The following is a 20,463-nucleotide window of genomic DNA, read 5'->3' on the forward strand; positions in this document are numbered from 1 at the left end:
GTTGGGAGGGGGTAAGGGGGGGGGGGGCACCGCTGACACATCTGGTGACAGCATTGCAACTTGTTGACAGTGGGAAGGAGAAAGAAGGTCCGCTTGCAGTAATGCTTGATGTAGTTACCGAGCGGAACGAAAATGCAGATGTCTAAACTATAGGTTTTCCCGTGTTTATGGTATTGTTTTTCCAGATGTTTTATGACACTAGTGCTTGCTAACTTTAAGCAAGCGAAGTTTTGAAATCCAAATACAAATTTTACGATGTTACTTGCCAGATGTTTTATTACACTGACAAAAGGAAAAAAATGTTCTCGCATTCTCGAATACACACTTAATATTGAAAATTTAACTCACGTTCAATTCTCCAGTGCGCAACGGTTAACAAGCAGTCAAGGGCTGACTGCATTTCTAGAATATAGTTGACTACTGTTCGAGATTGCGAGAACGTTTTTCTTGTCACAAAATACCCACGGTCGTTGGACACTCGAGAAGGTCAGTAAATCTGGAAAACACTCATAAATAGTTATTTTATTTATTCTCACATATCAAACGTGCTAATGATTCTCCGCTGCGGTTAAAACGATCTTGTTAAAATGATCTGCCAAGAGGCGATTCTGACAGAGTGTCAACTGTACGTACGTAAACTATCGAGCACAAACAAATTATTTCCAAAATATTTATTGCAATCCAATACCTTATATGTGCGACAATGGGCAATCATCGGCACGTGCCCACATCGAGGTCAAGAGACAATGCATGTATTGTTATCAAGTACGCCGAAATCTGCCTCTCGCACGAGCCAAGCAACGACGCTTGACCAAGACACCCCCATGTCGCTAAGTCCAAGAGAGGGGCGAGCCTACCAATTGTAAGTGCTGCTGCCGAAGACACTTTTTCGGTGTTATCATCGGCAAAGCCTAAATTCTTCGGAAATGGGAAAAAAGGGCGTGCATGCTCACTCATACAGCCCAAAACCGCGCTCTAATTGGACACAAGGACGGGGAACGGATCCCAAGTGAAACCCATTGTCAGTAATGTATTTAAGAGAGAAAACTACGAGATTCATCACTCTCGATACAGTACTTATTTAAGTAAGAAGTGGAAGTCTATTAACGCAGTTCAAGAACAAGAAAAGTTCAAAACCCGTCGTTACAAGTTCAAAAGGATCGAAGACATATCCACTTATCGGATTCGTCGATTACGATCGACAAGTCGACGATTAGTCGTCGTAAATAGTAGCACCACTACAATAATTAACTAAAAATTAAGATTCAGAATACGTCATCGACAAACAACCAAAGAAAAAGAGGCTCTCACCAGAGAGACAATGCGGAATAATTCCAAACTCGTCGTCAAGTTCGTGTCAGCTGATGCGAGTCTTGCCAGCCTTACCCTCACCTTAGTTCAAAGTCTGACGCTTATGAATCCACAGCGTGCCATTCAATGCTCATAGCAGATGTAATCTCTGATCTCTGAGTTGTCAACGGCATCAATTTGTATCCTTGGAATCGATCTTGGTAAAACAAACCGGAATGGCGAATACATTTTGTACATTATGAATATATTATTTAATCGAATTTAATCTAATTTATTTGAAAACATTACAAACAATTCTCAGTGAATCGTACTTTGAAAAATTAAATAAAAAGTTTTAATTGACATGAAGCTTGAATCAATGAATAGTAAAAAAATTATAAACAAAAGCACTTGTTCGGGATTGAAGCAATTTCCTAGACCGTCGGCTATCGGCATCACTAGTCTATCTAGCTCTCAGGTTTCTGTAAACACTTAAGATGAGGATTTTCGTGTACTTGTTATGTTTTGGTTTCAAATGGTCTACAATGTTTATAGTCTCGAGCAGTAACGTCACTTAGAATTCTCCAAACTTCTTACGCCTTGTTTTTTCTTAGAATTCTCGAAACTTCTAGAGTTTTCTTTCTGCGCCTCATGTAAGATTCCATTGCAACAACGATGCTCTCTTGCTGTGAACCGCTCTCTCTGAAGTGAAGAAGCCATGGCACGGATCTCTGTCTGCCTCAACAGGACCGCCATGGAACAGTCGGTAGATCTCAGCAGAGTTATCACGGAACGATCAAGCCTTCAGTTTTCGTGCGCGTATTCAACAGGCTTATAGGCTCATTGTGTATCAGTCGGTCGACAGTTATAAGTCATTACGTTATTCAGCTAGTGTTTCGGCCACACACCAGTCGCTCAGTTATATCACACAAGGAAGTCATCCAAGGGGACACAAGTTTAATTGTCAAGTGTGCTATACTTAGAAGCAGTCAAGAGTGCTGACTGCATGACGAGAAACTACACTGTCACAATAAGCATAGTCTCCAGATATGTTCATACATACTTCAAAGCCACACGTCCTAGACAGGAGTGTAAGCATATCTCTGCTAGTCCTTACAACACTAGCAGAGGCCACGATATCGTCACCATCAAGGAGCAACCTCATCATTGAGACAAGACAGAGTTTTACACTCTTCTATAAGAAGTGAATCCTGCTTATTATTAATGTAACTATTAATAAACCATATGTTAACGAAGTTTTCACATACTACACATTTCTACAACCCTTCCACTTGACTCCCACCTAAGCATCTGCTAGAGCAGGCGGCAAATTATTAAAACTAATAAAACACTGGCAGTTCGAGCCAGGAAATAAGACCACTTTTGAACAGCACTCAATCAATAATATAGTTAATTAAATTATTTAATTCAGTTGATTTTACTATATTTGTTTTTTATTATATTACTATTTATTATGTCAACTTTATTTGTTAAATATTGTACAATAAATAATTAATAATAAAATTAAGACATATTTAATTACACTACTTTTAATAAATTATTTTCAAAAATATTTTTCGCACAAGATATTTAAGATATTTTACAAGATCATTTAAGTTATTTTATTTTATTTACACAAATTTAATATTGAGTCACTTTATATCATAATACGAATTCAATTTAGACGAAGTAGTCGATATAAGTATATCAATATTAATATAATAATACTTCATCTAATAACGAAAGATGAAATTTGAATTTTTGCTTCAATTTAATTAGAAAAATAGTAATTTATTCAATTAAGTCATCTTGATTTTTAATTCCCTTTGACAAATTATTTCTCTCTTTTGATCGTGCTTTAAAAATAGAGAAGATGTATAAACTAATGAAACAACATGAACAATGAAAAAAAAAAGAGTATCTTCATTTGCAAGCAACAGCATTTTTTGTATTTATAGTTTTGAACATAAATATTATGATAAATTCAATAAGTGAATGGAATCTCTTCACTTCATTTCATAACTGTTTTTTAGAAACATTAATTTTGTGCCCTTTTTTTTAAAGTAATAATATAAATGCATAGATAAATATTTTTATACATTGCTTACTATGAATATTAAGAATAAAATAATTGATATTATTAATTTTATAAAACATCAGTTTATAAAAGGTTATAATTTTACCAAATCAAGGTTATTATTAAACAAAATATATTTACAATTTTCTGTTACGTATGACAATAAATATAATTTTGTAAATTAAAAAATTCTACTCCTCCAGGTAGTAGGTAAAATTTGACTAAAAAGTATGTGAAATTACGATTGTTTATTTATTTTAATTAAAACTATTTGAGTTTAAGACAAATTGTAAAAAATTATTAAATAGTATGTCTGAAGTAAAATGACTGACTAAATTACTAACAAAATATAAATTTGAAATATCAATTTAAATTAAGTAAAAAATTAGTATAGAATAATGCTTGCCAATGATACAGATTTGAAGAGAAATTATATACATCTTATAATTCTCACGGGACATTTTATTGTGTAAATACTACATAATAATCTTATGGGATACTGTCTGACTTAATATGTAATGCTACGTGACTTGCGTCACGTATATTTTTTTCTTTAGAATTTCATTCGTTTGAAAAACTTATTGCAATAATCAACTTTGCAATACTATTTAACTTATCAATTCGGAAATTCTATTCATTAGTGCATTACTTACTTTCTGCAATTAAGTACTGTATTCACAAATAGTGAAATAACTTATTGAAAATAAGTTGAAATACACTCGGGTAAAAAGTTCTTCCATTAAACTATTCTAATTCAAATAAGTTTTAATATGTCACGCATCATTGCTTCACTCTTTAATACTACGCATAAGAGTAGGTAAAATTATGTACTTATATATATACTAATATTTTTAAAATATTAATTTTATAAAGGTTTATGATTATTAAGGTAAATACGAAAATGTATGTATACGACATTATTACGTAAAAATAAATAATTTTTAATTTTAAATCAATTTAAAAAATTATTTTTAATAATAAGTAATAATAAATATCTATATAAAAATATTAAATTATGAAATTATCGTTTAATATTTGGTAATAATTTTATTTTAGTAATTTCAGGATATATTCTTGGCTCATCCATTCACAACATATAATATACAAAAATAAAAGAAATGAAATACACAACTACATCAATATACTGAAAGATAAACAATAATTAAGTCAGATTATATAACTTTTAAATATAAACATCACATTAATTTGTAGTATAAAATGAAATACTGTTTTAGATAATATATGGTAATAAACAATTTTACATATTTTATAAACTAAAAAAGTATATTTTAATAGACAATTAATGTCTTTAAAATAAAACTGTACTTATAAAATACCAAATAAATATATACATAAATAATAATTTTAATAAAATTCTATGCAATTTCACAATAACTTTTGTTTTGTGCCAGGAAAAATCTTTTTCATCAATAATAATGGACATAATGGTTCCAATGGGCAACCTTGTATGTGAATCGAGTTTTCTTGATATAATAAAAGTGTGCTTAGTCCTTGTATTTCACAGCTGAAGTTTTTATATAAAATTTATCACACTTATATTGTTGAACTATTACTAATTAATTTCATATATAATATGAATATAAAAATCAAAAATTCAATAATCTAAGAAAATAATTTGTATGCTATATTTTAAAAACAAGTAAAACTTTAGTGCATACTTTAATATCATTATAACTGAGTAAATCACACCGTGGTGATGTATCAAATTTATTCCAAGCAGTTTCAAATCCATATGTAATATATATAATTTTCAGAGTTTCTATAAATAATAACCAATAAAAAACATTATTATTATTATATTTATGTATATCTAATTCAATAAATATTATAATGATATAATTAATATTTTAAATTAGTTATTACCATAAAAAAATGTAAATACAAATAGTTTTAAAGTTTCTAATAAAGTTTTTTAAAAATTTCACTTTTTAAAAATAAATCTCTTTCTTTACATGTTTCTGAATTTTCATCTATTTCTGTTAAGCATTTTCTGTATGATGTTTTATATCACTTTTTTTATAAAACCATAAATTAAAAATAACAGATAATTTGATATTGACCAAATAACCCAGAACAAAGGATTTTGCGTTGCATTCTATAAGTTGGGTAGCTGTGTATTTAAACTATTACATGCATAATTATATTATTAAATTATTATATTTAAATTGTAATACCGAATTTATATATAATATCTGTACTTTATATATGTTTGTATTTTAATCTTTTAAAAATAATGTTGGAAAACCTGCTTGCATTCTTTCTGCAAGATCAATAAATTTATTCTTTTCTTCATCAGTTAAATACAGTGGATGGCAATTATTATGGCACAATTTCCAATTATTAAGTTTTTCAATTAAATTATAACATAATTTATAATTGTTATTTTCAAAACTTTTTGTAATTTTTTCCTGTAATTGTGGTAAACTATTAATCATTAACTTAATATTTTTTCCAGATAATCTTGTTCCATGGCGAATCATCAACCAAATTTTCTTTTCTTGACGTCCTGAAGTATTAATAAAATTTTATTAAAACGTATAAATAATGTATTAATATTTATCTGGAGAATTGAGTTTTGATTTATTATAATTAGTTATATATCTGTATGGGGTTCTTGTACCCAATTTGCAATAGAATTGATCAGATTGAATTGAGTAGCATAGTTTAAAAAGAAATGATAGTGTAATTTTATTCATAATAAATAATAGTCTATCTATAATATATATTATTTCTATAATTTAAATTAAGCAACAATAAAACAATAGTGCAATTAAAATTATTATACTATATTAAGAACATATATACCAAATGTATACCAAGTAGAAAAGAAATATAAAACTATGAAAAATATTGAGAAATTAATTTACTTATTATTTGATTAATAAAAGCATAATAATATATGAAATGAATTACTATATTAACATATATACATATGATTTATATGTATGTATGTATATATGCATATATTCATTTATCAAGTAAACCAACATAAGTAATTGTCCCTTTATTATTACAGTTTTCATGTCCACTCACACTTCTTCATTATTATTGCAATACATTTTTCTACATAAAAAGATCCTTGAAGAACTCTCCCGAAATATAGCTTATTAGCTTCACGAGACAGTATATGCTATTTATTGACCAAGACATTTAAACTATTTTATTGTTTTTTTGTTTGAAAAAAATTAAATCATGATCTGATGTTCTTCTATGACATTGATATTATTACAAACACATATGATATAATTATCAATGTTATACCATTATAAATTTTTTATGCTTTTATTTTTTTGACTTTTTTATTTAGTTCTTTACTTTGATTTCTTATGCAATATATTTTATTATATTTTATTATCCTCTAACATATATAAATATATATAAATATATCTAATTACAACAAATATTTGATAGTAAAATAAATTAGTGTTACTATTAACATCGATACATGAAACTTAAGAATAAAATTAATAACTTTCAAACTGTTTAACAAAAAACAGTGGAAATGTATTCTTAAATGATGTACCTATTTAAGCTTCTGAAATGAAGGTCTAACCTATTGAATTTTTAAATTCATTTTATAATTATAAAAAACGTGCTGTTTTCAATAAGTTTTAAAGATTTTTGTATAAATTGTAAAACAATACATTACTTTAAGCAAATATTGTAAAGTAATTTATTTGAAATAACAAAAGTTAAAAAATTTAGTTATCTTCATTTATATCTTTTTATTTCTGTTAAAATATTTGACAAATAAAAACAAATTTTTTTTATTAAATAATATTACACGATAAAAATATATCTTGTAAAATTGATATAAAATCATTAGTATTGTCACTATGAAATATACATTTCGTTATATGTGTATGCATCTAGCTGGATTTTTTCATTTAATATATATTATCCAAAATTTATGAGATTAGATTTAAAATTTTTATTAAACATGGCTGTTAAACGTACCCTACACCAAAGCTCTATCCACACTTTCTCAATACCACTACTATGTACCAATTATTAATTATAATTGCAATGGAAATTAAGAGATCTACAACCCAAAGCAATTCTACTATACTTTCAGTCAAAATAAATTATAGATTATCAAGTATTAGAACCGAATAACTAATAATGATAACAAAATTGTTCCTTTGTAATTTAAAATAGAAAATAAGAAGATTGTTTATACAATAATATTAAATTTGTTATAACTTTTCACGTGCCTTCTCTCGTTATACTCATATCGCACTCTTTATTTCATAATTAACAGGTAACTCAGATTTGTACTACAGTCTACTATCTTAATGAAGTGATAAACACATCCCATAGTACTTAAAAATATATTTCTCTTACTATATACCAATGTATTATTAGTGACTACAAAAAAAGGCAATAACATGATTTTAATATACTCACAACAAATTTGCATTTATTTTTCTCATTTATCTTTTATTTTATTTTCCTCTTCGGCTTGTATGCTTATTCTCCCCTTTTACTACTTTTATGATTGTAGTGAAAACAAATAGTCAAGTATTTAACTGCTGAACGCCCTCTTTGAATTGTTCCCGCAATAGCAAACTATATACATTGTGTATAAGATTAACGGTAAATGCAGTTTTGTATCTGCATTAGATAAAATTTAGATTTTAATTGATAAGTATTAATTATCGATCATACTTGCACATATGAGTTATTCAAGAAATATGAATAACATTTTGTTAATAATCGAATTTCTCTTGATTTTGAATCTAAATTAAAATAGAAATTTTATTTGCTAAAATTTATACCAATCGACGTAAGTACTAAATTTCATTCTTTTTTATTTTATAGAAACGACAATATCAATTTAATTAATTTTATTGAATATTTTTCGTTTCTCTACCTGTAATTATCAATTATCAATTGATGCAATATTTGAGTTTATTGTTAGTTTTTTCTTATAGTAAATAAGTCAATTATGTCTCTATTATTTTCTATTCTATTTTAAAATGATTATACAAAAATTTTTTGTTAATGTGTTAAAATTTAGTTTACCATATAAGAATAATAGTATTGTATTTATTATGGAACATTTATTCAATATCTTTGATAATAAAATACAAATTAAATATAAATGTTTTAAATATATTCATACAGATATACAAGAAATTTATAATTTTTATTATAAATTTTGTTATAGTTCAAACTATCAATTTTTTTAATTATTACATATAAATTAAATTTATCATCAAAGAAATTTTAATATAATTTAAAGGTATGTCTATAAATTATATACATATATATATATATATATATATATATATATATATATACATTTTTTTCAATTTTCTTTAATTTATTTTATTACAGTTATTTCTTAATTAAAGTAAAATGGCTCAAACAATGACAATTGAGACAATTACAATTATCCGTCCTCTGAAGGTAAGAATAATAAATATATTTATATAATAAAAATATATTTTAAAGTCGTTAATACTTCCGTTTATAAATTAAAAGCAACTAAAATCTAATATCATTTTTTAACAAAAATGGTTAAATATCATATTTAAAAATGTTTTAAATTAAAATAGGAAATTATTTATATTAAAATAGATTACAGTTATATCTTATAATTAATACCATAATTGAAAATTGTAATAAAAGTTTCAATGGAATTTTGTCTTTAATTTTAAGTATAAGTTACTGTATAGTTAAGTATAAGTAAATTAGCAAAGTTATAACTTTATACTTTGAAATTTGATGATGAAATATATATAAATAATTATTTTTGTATTAAAAAGTAGTATATTTTTTAATTTACATATTTTACCATCAGCACAGAAACTGATTTTAAAAAAAATTACAAAAAAAAAAATATAATGGTGCAAAATATGAAATCATTTAGCACTGCACATGTAGTATCAAATATTAAATACAAACATAGTATGTACAGTTAAAGATACTGAAAATTTTTCAGTTTTTTTATATCATTGATATTATGACAAAGTACTTTTAATTTAAATAACAATTTATTCACATGGTTTAAGTGAATGGCATTACATAAGGAATTATATGAAATTAAATAACAAATGCATAAATAATAAATTTATTACTGATAATAAAGACTTATAATTCGATATCTATTTCTACTAAAAAGAAATAATGATTTATATTATTATAAATATTTTACAATATACAATTAAAAATAAATTTTCAATATTATTTATAAAATTTAAAATAACAATTTATAAAATATCCAATTCTGTTTTCTACTTTAGTTATATACTTTAGTATATATATGGTGATATATGTAATTAGTTTCATATTTGCCTGAAATTCTAAAATAAGTAAAAAAGAAAATATCAATCATAAAAGATCTCTTAAAAAATGTGTAAATACACATACTTATGCAATACAAAAAATTGCAAAAATATATGCAACTTTATTATTTGCGTGCATATTAGTTAATAAAATACTATTATTTTCTTATTTACTTATAAAAACAACAAATAAAATTGAAATATGTAATAAATATACTGGTTAAGCTTAGAAACACTTGAATATAATTAGATAAATGTACAATATTTTATTACAGATTTTGTATCAATTACATGGCATTTTACATTAACTTATAATTTATTTAATATTAAAAAAACAATATTTTAAAATTTTGATAGACCCAAGGATTTGATTAAAACTATTACTTGTTTTTTTTATTCATTCATTTACTTTTAATGAAATTATAGTGAATGTTTAGTTTAAATATCTAATATTGACTTATCTACATATCCCTTGATTGTATAACATTACTCGTAGGCACAATCTACTGCTACATATGTACAACATAGTACTCATAAATTATAATAATGCTTTAAAGAAAATGATTTTATAAATTAAGAAAATATAAATATTTAGAATATATAATAAGCAATTTTAAATATAATTTTAAATATAACATTTTTAATATATTTTTATATATTAAAATATAAAATTTTTTACTGTTTTAAAATTAAAATTAAGTTCAAACTGTTACTAATTTTTAATAGGTAAATAATATATTATTTTCTAATTTGAATAATAATTATTATTAATTGTTAATAATAATTTATAATTCATAAATTATAACATATTTTATTCCTTAAATGCTTAAAATTAAATGTGAAATTAAATTATAAAAAATTATATAAAATATTTTAGCAAAAGAAATCGTTCTGCAGATACATTTTTTCATTAGACATTTTTACTTAAAGTAAAAACGGTATGTTTGTTAATAAATAAGTTTGATAAGGTAACGATAGTGTGGTAATAGCACTGGAGCTGGACGAGGTGAGAAATCTTGAAGTTACATGTTATCGTATAACCAGTAGTTATCACTAGCAAATGTCTACTACTTATTCTTGGAGCGTAAAGATGAATAGTCAGGATGCGCAGTCGCAGCTGTGATCATGATTTATATTACTGGATACGCGACGTTCTCTCATCGTTGAGCGTCTGAATGCGCAAGTGCTCTTGGGGATCGAATGTAACATTTGCCCTTGATCATTAGTTATGATACGTTCAAAGCTGCTGTCCGCATTACAGATAACTACACACTCTAGAGACCGTAGTACGGAATCAAGTAAACGAACGACATCTTTATATGATTTGAAGTCAAGGTTGCGTTACGGTATCGTATTCTTCAGCACTTTTGAGCGTTTTCATGAGTAACAAGGACGGTAGTGTCAAACCTTCAAAGAAGTTTATTTGTCAGGAAAAGCAAACCCTGGAGAGGCACGGCGAACTTTCTTGTTCCAAAATACCTGTTGTACCAAGGACATCAATTGAAATTCCAGACCGTTGTTCTTGTGTCAGGTGCCCTTACCGGGGAATAAAGCCGACTCTGTTCTGGATAAGATCATGTATACTGTTGCTGACGACTACATGGGGGAAAAGGAAATCGCCCAGGTATAACTGTCAGCTCGAATTTAGCTACGTGCCTCTCTGTCATCCATACTTTCCGCTTTTAATTCGTCTTTTTTCACAAACTCTATCGTTTCTTACACTTTTATAACGAAGGCGTGGTTATATTATTATTCTGTTTCAACGCCTTATTTATTTTTATATATAATCCCTTTATTAATGTTCTCAAACATTTTTTCGAATTGACCATTTCAAATTTACATATATTCAAATTTTCTTTTATCAGAATGTTTGATAACAAGAAAATATCAATTTTTATTGCTGTTTATTTCTTAGTTTCAAAACATTAAATACAACCCAAAAATACTTTTAATACTCTACTAATACTTTTGCTAATGAAATATTCAATTTAAAATACCAAATTTAAAAAGTTTTAATCCTAAATTATTCTCATTGCAAAAGAAAATATAAAACTTGTAAGAGATAAGATTTCCTTAATTACAATAAATTTCTTCTTTTACATCCATTTTTGTTTTATAATATTAACTAAGCCGTATTTTTTTAAAAGAAATTTTAATTGTTTCAATTAAAAAATTTCTTTATGAAATAATATTACTATACATTGGTTGTATTCCGAAAGTTTTAATTACTATACACTTAAAAGTATGAGAATCCTAATAAATATTCATAATTCAACATATCATATAAAATAAAAATAATAACAAATATTGAATTATACCTCTTGATAAGATATTTATATCTATTAAAATCATTTGATATAATTATGATTTTGGTAGTGCACTGTGTGGTATAACACTGTAAAAGTCCAGATTCATTAATTATACTACCTGTCTATATATATTAATATCCTAAATCTTGCATGTATACCTTCAATAGTCTTTAAAAACGTATATTTTGATTTTTAAAAGTTTACTTTTTATGATGAAAATATAAAGATTATAATAGGTTTAACTATTTTTAATATATTTATTGCATTGCATAGACTTCTGCAAACTTTTAAAATTATTTTATTTATTTCATAAATATATATGTATATTTAAAATTTGTAGTATTTGATATAATATAATATTCTTCATTCATAAAATGTCAAAACCTTAGGCAATGGTAAATATATTTATATAAAAATATCTGTGATACTTAATAATGTTGCAAAAAATGAATTAGATTGTATCAAGGATCACTGAGAATTGAATAAGGTAAAGAAGAAATTTGCATAAGAATGATTATAATAAATATATTTTTGCATTGTAAATAAAAAAATATATATACTATCAACAAGGAAAATATAAAAGATCATCAATAACTCTATAAACATAATTTTGTGTTTTTATTAATTATATTTTATTTAAAATCGTACAAAATTTAACACGTACAATTCATAAGGTAAGAAATTTAAATTAGAATTTAATATAAAATATTTATAAAATTGTTCTATAAATAATTATTAATCTACATAATATAATTATAATATTAATTGTGTCTGGGTTATCAAGCTCTCAATAAATAAATAACTTGTACTTTTCTAAGTTTAAATTTTTCATACAAATCATTTTCTTTAAATCAGAAGCCTATTAATAATAATTAATAATTATGTATTAATGATCTAATAAAATATTTATGAACAGCAATTTGAAATTAGTATACAATAAATATTTTTTAATAAATAATAAATAAACGTTGAAAAATTTCAATTATACAGTACTTTAATGCACTTTTATTATTATATACACAGTATTATATACATATACACAATATTATATACACATATTACAATATACACAGATGCAATTTTATTACTTAAATTTTACTGAAATATATGGTTTAACTTTTTTCTGCTAATGTACACTATCACGTAATATTTAAAATTACTCTAAATATTGCAAAATGTTTTTAAACTATAAAAATAAAAATTCATACAACTTAGAAAAAGTCCAATTTTTAATTATAGACTAAAATAATCAGTATATATAAATAACAAAATTTTATAAAAGAAATCTATATCAATATTACCATTTATATATTTTCTAGTATGTAAATATAACTTTATTTTTATTATATAATTCAGCGGTTATTATTTTTTATCTAATTAATAATAACCAAACACGTTGTTTTAATTTTGTTTGTTGATATAATATTTTTCTGTTCTCATAAAAAATGTATTAGTTATAAATGTATTGCAGAACAATAGTACATTTTATATATAGTCATTTAATAAGATTAAAAAGAAAATATACACGCTCTAATATAAACATATGTGCTAATTATATATAGGAATTAATTAAAAATTTATTTGAGAATTATTATTGTTCTTAAATTAATATTAGCTATTTTGAGAGTAGTTGCTTTTTATATTAAAATGTCAACGAGTGGTAATAAGTTGTATATAATGAAAACATAATCATAAATTAATTATTTATGATTGTACATATATAACTTGTTTAAATTGAAACAGAAAAAGAAATTGTCATATTAATATAAGAAATAATCACATATTAAATTTCTTTAAGGTATATAATCCAGATATTGTATTTGTAAATTGTTTTATGTGTGCATTAATGTCATATTAATTATTTGATTAGAGGTGCAAATTTAAAATAATATATTTTGCAAAAACCTTATACAAAAATATTAGTAAAATATGTCCTTTTAATTAAAAATCAGATCTTTAGTATTAAAGTTATTTGTTATAAACATAAAACTGAATTAATATATACTATTAGTGAGGACTAATAATTTGAATTCTTAGTTAATTATCTATTATGAATGAATTGTATAGTTTAGAGAAATGAATCCTTATTTGTTATTAATTATGGTTTATAGAAATGAATAATTATTTGTTATTAATCATTGTTTATAGAAATAATTATTACGTAAACGGATGTAATTAATATAACAATACAATTTTCCTTGATTATTTTTAATATTGTGACTATTAAACATTTATGATAATTTTAATAACTATAATAATATTCTAATGAAATATAGACAAAAGTAAAGAATATAACTATGAAATTCATTTCGTAATAATAGAATAATCAATTAATTCAATTTATGGTATGGCAATTTTAATGTAAATTAAACCAGAATTTTCGGAACCAAAATTGAAATATTTATTTTTAATATATAATTGAATTGAAAGTGATACACGTTAATTGTCGGAAATCAAAATCAATATTACGTACTTCGTTTTGGTGTTACCTATATATTTGCTATACCTGCTTTCCTATTTTCATTATGCTATTTTTTACTATTTTTGTGTGATACATGTTGCTTTCACTATAAATATTGGTTTGTGAATGGGTTTTTTTTATTGTTTTTTGAATTTCTGAAAAACTTCACTATGAACTAATGATTTTTATGTATTTTAAATAATTTTGTAAAATTATTACTAATTACATTGCATTTTGTGTTGTACCAAAATTAATTTTATATGAAAATTGATTTCTTAATAATTCTAATAATTCTAAATGAATTATTAGAACACTATATGATTTTACCAGCATAAAAAAATATAATTGAACTCCTTTTGTGGAGTTTATGTTTAATATGCTTATTTCATGTTTAATATTAAAAATGCGATTATAACAACAAATGAGCATATATAAATTTAAATATAAATGTTATTTATATTTGTTTTAACTACGATTTCTTTTTCGCATGTCTATAATTTCAAGAATAATGAGTATTTTAAATAAAATACAATACTTAATATTATATTTAATTAAATTATTGTACCAAAATGAAATAAATTGCTTATAAGAATAATAATAGATTATATAAATTACAGATTCTAGTTTTATTAATTTGTTTTTTTTGCTAAATTTGTTGCTGTTTCTTATTCATAATAGTGTAGTGAAAGTGATTATCTTTTAAAAAACATTAGATAAAATTTTTGTTAATACCATTGGAATTAGTGACAAAAAAGAAAAGTCCAACAAATCGTTTGCAACGATTAAAAAATGTATTCACAACCTAAAGGAATATTTATATTCTCGATTTTAGTGACATATATTAAAATGAAAATTCAGTAAAATTTATGCAACTTTCGTTTCACTATCCTTAATTTATATATCAACATATTTAATCTTATCTTTACTACATTTTTATCTTTTACTGTTATTAATAATTTTTAAATTATATTTTACAATGATACTATTATCAATATTTTTATTCTACAATTTCACTCTAAATACATAAAACAAACAATAATTATAATAGTATTATTTATTAACCTATAAAATATCATAAATATAATATATACAAGCAATCAATGAAATTCATATGACGTTTTATAATCTTATTTTAAATACATCGGTTATAAATAATATTACAATTATTTTTTGAACATATATCTTATTGAAATGTACTTGATACATTCAAAATATATCAATTAAACAAATACAAAAATATAAACATATTTTTATTAATTATCTATATTTAATTAACGAATCTGTAATTATTATTTTTTCATAAAAAAGTTACAATATATTTAAGCATTTCCTTAAATAAAATATATTAGTTAAACAATGTAAAATTAAATGTATATTCATATATATATATATATATATATATATATATATATGAAGGAAATTAATTTTATTTGCACGCATAGTTAAAGAATTAAAAGAACAAAAAATTTGATTTGTTTGTTTCAGGTTATAGCTTTTATATGTGGAATGATCGTGATACTATTGATGATAATGGGTTTAGCATCAACCGATTGGTTAATGGCACTAGGCTGGCGACAAGGTTTATTTATCCATTGCATTGAGGAGGATGCACCAACACCACTGCCGTTTAACATGCCTGATCCCGCAGGTTGCTACCAAGCCCGAAATGTTGGTAAGTAAATAATTCACAAAGCATCGTTTGAAAATAAACTTTAATTTTTTAACTTCTTTATAAGCATCACAAATGACTTATGTTGTTATTCTCGCTCCTGCAATCTTTTTAACTTTAACACAGTATTAACCATGTCTCGTTCTAGCTTAAAAGTTTTAGTTTCAGCATTTCACTTATTAACAAGCGTGAACTGAATTAATTAAAATTTTTACGTGGAGGTATGTGTAAAATTCAGATTATTTTATGAATTAATTCAGAAATGTTATTATTTTACTTATTTTGTCAGCAGAAATATAGAATTAGAAAATCTTTTAAATATAAATCGATAAATAGCCTTTAATTAAATTTCAGTTCATTTCTATTGTGAATTAATTGGAATTACAATTTCTCTGCAATAATTCTATTCCTTAAACTTTCAACATTACATGAGGCTTTCAGAAATACGAAAACTTCAAAATTTCATAAAAATCTATGTGCATCTTTCAGATTATTTTTTTAAATATAAATATTGTATTTGTATATGTATTTATATTTTTTTTATATATTGGCAGTATACATGAGAGCAGCAGGTGCACTTTGTGTTATATGCCTTTTGGCTGATATAGCGGCAACAATATTTACGGGTCTAGGACTTCGATGCCAAGACCATTGTGATAAACACAAGTATTACAGATTTGCAGTATTCTGCATGGGAATTGCTCGTATGATATGCATAATAATCTACTTCATTTTTTACATTTTTGAATATTCATACCTGAAATATTAATTGAAAATCTCTTTGTATATAGTCATCGCTCTCCTGATAGCCTTGGTCATCTATCCAGTCTGTTTCACTGCGGAACTTGACTTCGGTAAACAAATTTATCCAATAATAACATTGCAAATTTTTAATATCATTATTATATATATATTATATGCTTGGGTACAGTTAATTTAGAATGAATTATGAATTTCGTATAGTAATAATTATATATAAAAATCTGACAACCGTTAACTAATTATATAATAATATTATTATATCATTATATATAATATAATAATATTATATTTGTAATTTTTCTGCTTGTTATTCATTTTATCAAATACTTAAAAAATTATCTAAGAAAACTATAAATATTTAAATAACATATATGCGAAGGTTTATTAGTTTCAATGTATAATCAATTTGTAAACGTTAGATTTTTGTCGACAATTATTTTTGTAATTTATAATTCTTATGTGATTTAAGCATAATTTTTTGCTTAAATAAAGATTTCTTTATTTTTAATGATATAGGGAAACATAAATAATATAGAAATTTTCTTACAGGAGAAAATAAAAATAATTCTTATAAAATGTAATAGAATGGTGCGCTTACATTACTCTTTATCTAAGAATAATGTAAATATGTCAAAAATGTATTTATAGAAAGTGGATACTTATACCTAATTGTCAACTAAAGATAAAGATTTAAATTAAATTAATATTATAGATGATTACAATTCAATATAGGAATAGCTTACAGTTTACCGAAAATATATTTATATATAATTTGCAATTAGGTTAGAATATGATCGATTTTTAAATCGGCGCCGTCGCGATAAAGATAAATTGGAGGTATGTATTAAGTAATTTAAAAATGACGGTGACATTCTAAAAACTTGTATTACATAGAAAAAAGAGAAGAATAATGAATGTACAGAAGAACCCGGTTAACACCTGAAACTCAAAAGAAGACTGGAATAAGGTTGTACTAGCTCAAGTGATTGTAATTTGACATCGATTGACCTCTGTCCTTTGATAAGTAACTTTTTTGCAATTTAGTAAATTTACTATCACACTCGAACCCTCACTATGTAGAAAAAATTGGAATATTTTAATAATGTACATGGGAAGATACAAGAATGTAGGCGAAACAGAAACTAAGAGAAGAAACATTTGCTTAGAAAAGTGCACAAAATAAAGAGCATGAAAGCATATCTTCTAGGAGAGTGTATAGGAATAGAAAAAATGCGAATAACTAGGCATGTAATTCACAACTTGCAAGTTGGAAAGAGAGAGAAAAATTAAGAACGGTAGCATGCTTTGCATCAGTTTTTACTATCCCAAATCTGACACATGTGCATACACAATGCACTGATGATTGTACACAATACTTTGCATATTCGCATATACATGTTTGACAATGTATTTTGGGTAACTCTATTCCAAATATATTGATTTACATATTGCTACAAGGTTTAATTTAGATTAACAAAAATTATTTATAAAAGAAATTTAATCTATAATAAAAACTAATTCTGTTAAAATATAATAATTGCCTTGTAAGAATTAATGAAAGATAAAATATAATTGAATGTACTTTGATTTGTGTTATATTTTTAAACTATTACTTGAATATCTTAATTTTATAATTTAATTTAAGTAAAGAATTTTATAGATCTTGAAATAAATTATTCTAATAAGTTCTAATTTTATAATGATTAGCTAAAATACTAAAAGAATAAGACAAAATATGTAGTTAGTTAAATGAATTATATATGAATTAAAAATGAAATAAATGTTAATTATAAGACTGGGACATTTTTATAAATGTTTAAAACTATTCCTTAGGTAATCGAGCAATCTGGGAATTCGGCTGGGCATATGGCGTTGGTTGGGGTGCAGCCATATTCCTATTTGGTGGAGTTGTTCTCTTGTTGTGTGACAAAGAGAGTGAGGAAATCTACTACAAGGAACGAAAAATCGTGCGTGATAATATCGGTGGAAGCACAAGCTGTGGCTCAATGATCGATTCGGTACATCACAGGCCACGGAGCAGAACACATATCGCCTAGTGGCATTGCTCTTTGCCTGATGTTGTCCTCTAAGGCTAATCCCAACAATGCAACCATCATTACTATGAGACACACACAGGCATACACAAATGCAAATATTTAAAGTAAGCTCGCCAAAGGAACATGGTCACTGTTTAACTGTGTCGACCATCTGAAGAACATCCATGACTACTGTGTTGCTCTTTTTGATGGGACTTATGAGTATATTTAAAGATTAAGTATCATTTGGACTTACTTGGTCAAGTTTAATATGTTTAGCATATTTCTTTGAACTTTGTCTACTTAGCATATATACAATACTTTTCTCATAAATAAAAATGAAAACAATTTCTATGTAATATTAAATTGTATAAATATTATTTTATTAGAAATAAATATTATTCTGTCTGTTGCAAGCACAAAATATTTCATTTTGAGTCAGTATATAAAATCTTTTTTTTTTTTTGAGTTACTTACTTTTAAAATACGATATAGTGCAAAAACATACAAAAATTACAAAATTACAAACTACTTTTATTGTTACTTATCTGAATCTAGGCTATTAAAACATTTATAATACTGAACAACAAGGATTTGAAAAAATGTACAAATATAATAATCACCCCAGAATTTCTTTACATAAAATATAGTGCTTGATTAAAATTTTAAATCTAATTATATTAAAAAATTCCTAGTAAAGACTTAAACTATTTGATATAATACAGACCAATTATCAATAAATCATTCATAATGTATATAAATAAAAATGAAACTACTCACATAAAAATGTCAATGCTATATTCAATGTTATTATATAATGAAAAATATACTTTTGATATAAAAAACTATTTAAGTTCAAATATTAAGTAAGGATAAATATACATGCATAAATTTATATACATTATTGTAATATAATTAAAATTTTTCCATGCATGTTGAAAAATAAAAGCATTTTATAAAAAAAGTTATTCTAATTTAGAAATAGATGCATTATTTTTTTGATACACAAAAAGAATTAATTATGTAAGTTTTTTTAATTCATTTTATCAAAGTCAAAAATTTTATTTTTCAATAAATTGTCAGTGTATATCTTTCAAAGCAAATTGGAAAATTTATGTTTTACAAAATTTGTATATACTTGTATGTAGACAACAGAAAATAATAAATTAAATCATTAAGTATTATAATTCATATTTCTTATTAATTAATTATATGTATATATATTAATTTCTATTTAAGCAAATTGTGCTTGCATGCAGTAATTGGATATCACATTTTTTTCACTAATAAGAAAAATAATGTGCTGTAGGAAATACTATTTGTTGAATAATAGATTTTAGCCTTAACAATAATGCGCCAGATAAACTGAAAAACTAATGTGTAATTCTAACTGCTTTTAAATAACCTTAAGAAAATTTTCGTATTATAATTTTGATTTCTACTTTATTTATTTTATATTTCTTATCAGAAAAAAACATCTTTCTTATACATTATTATATAATTTAAAGCATAATAAATTGAAAACTAATAGACAAATGGCACTAATTG

General features: G+C 24.3%; 2 protein-coding genes across 3 annotated transcripts; one reads left to right on the forward strand and one right to left on the reverse strand.

Moving 5' to 3' along the window:
- Positions 1-4,753: 4,753 nt before the first annotated feature.
- On the reverse strand, positions 4,754-5,727 carry LOC105366663 (uncharacterized; the record flags this gene model as incomplete). Its single annotated transcript, XM_011505182.1, is given in 5 exon segments — positions 4,754-4,909; positions 5,300-5,364; positions 5,434-5,460; positions 5,463-5,511; positions 5,608-5,727. Coding segments are annotated over 5 exon segments (417 nt in total), but the record flags the coding sequence as incomplete, so codon positions are not given.
- Positions 5,728-8,734: 3,007 nt separating this feature from the next.
- Positions 8,735-19,250, forward strand: LOC105366633 (transmembrane protein 47). Of its 2 annotated transcripts, XM_011505137.1 has the most exons (6): positions 10,890-11,140; positions 11,198-11,302; positions 15,934-16,120; positions 16,672-16,821; positions 16,909-16,971; positions 18,713-19,250. In XM_011505137.1, the coding sequence occupies exons 2-6, from the start codon at positions 11,255-11,257 to the stop codon at positions 18,934-18,936; spliced, it is 672 nt and encodes a 223-aa protein (XP_011503439.1). In that variant the 5' UTR covers positions 10,890-11,140; positions 11,198-11,254; the 3' UTR covers positions 18,937-19,250. The 2 variants fall into 2 exon arrangements, with proteins under 2 accessions (XP_011503438.1, XP_011503439.1); XM_011505136.1 differs by lacking the exons at positions 10,890-11,140; positions 11,198-11,302 and adding an exon at positions 8,735-8,800.
- Positions 19,251-20,463: the final 1,213 nt, after the last annotated feature.

This window comes from Ceratosolen solmsi, unplaced genomic scaffold (genome assembly GCF_000503995.2).
Source record: "Ceratosolen solmsi marchali unplaced genomic scaffold, CerSol_1.0 scaffold9, whole genome shotgun sequence".
Classification (NCBI taxonomy): domain Eukaryota; kingdom Metazoa; phylum Arthropoda; class Insecta; order Hymenoptera; family Agaonidae; genus Ceratosolen; species Ceratosolen solmsi.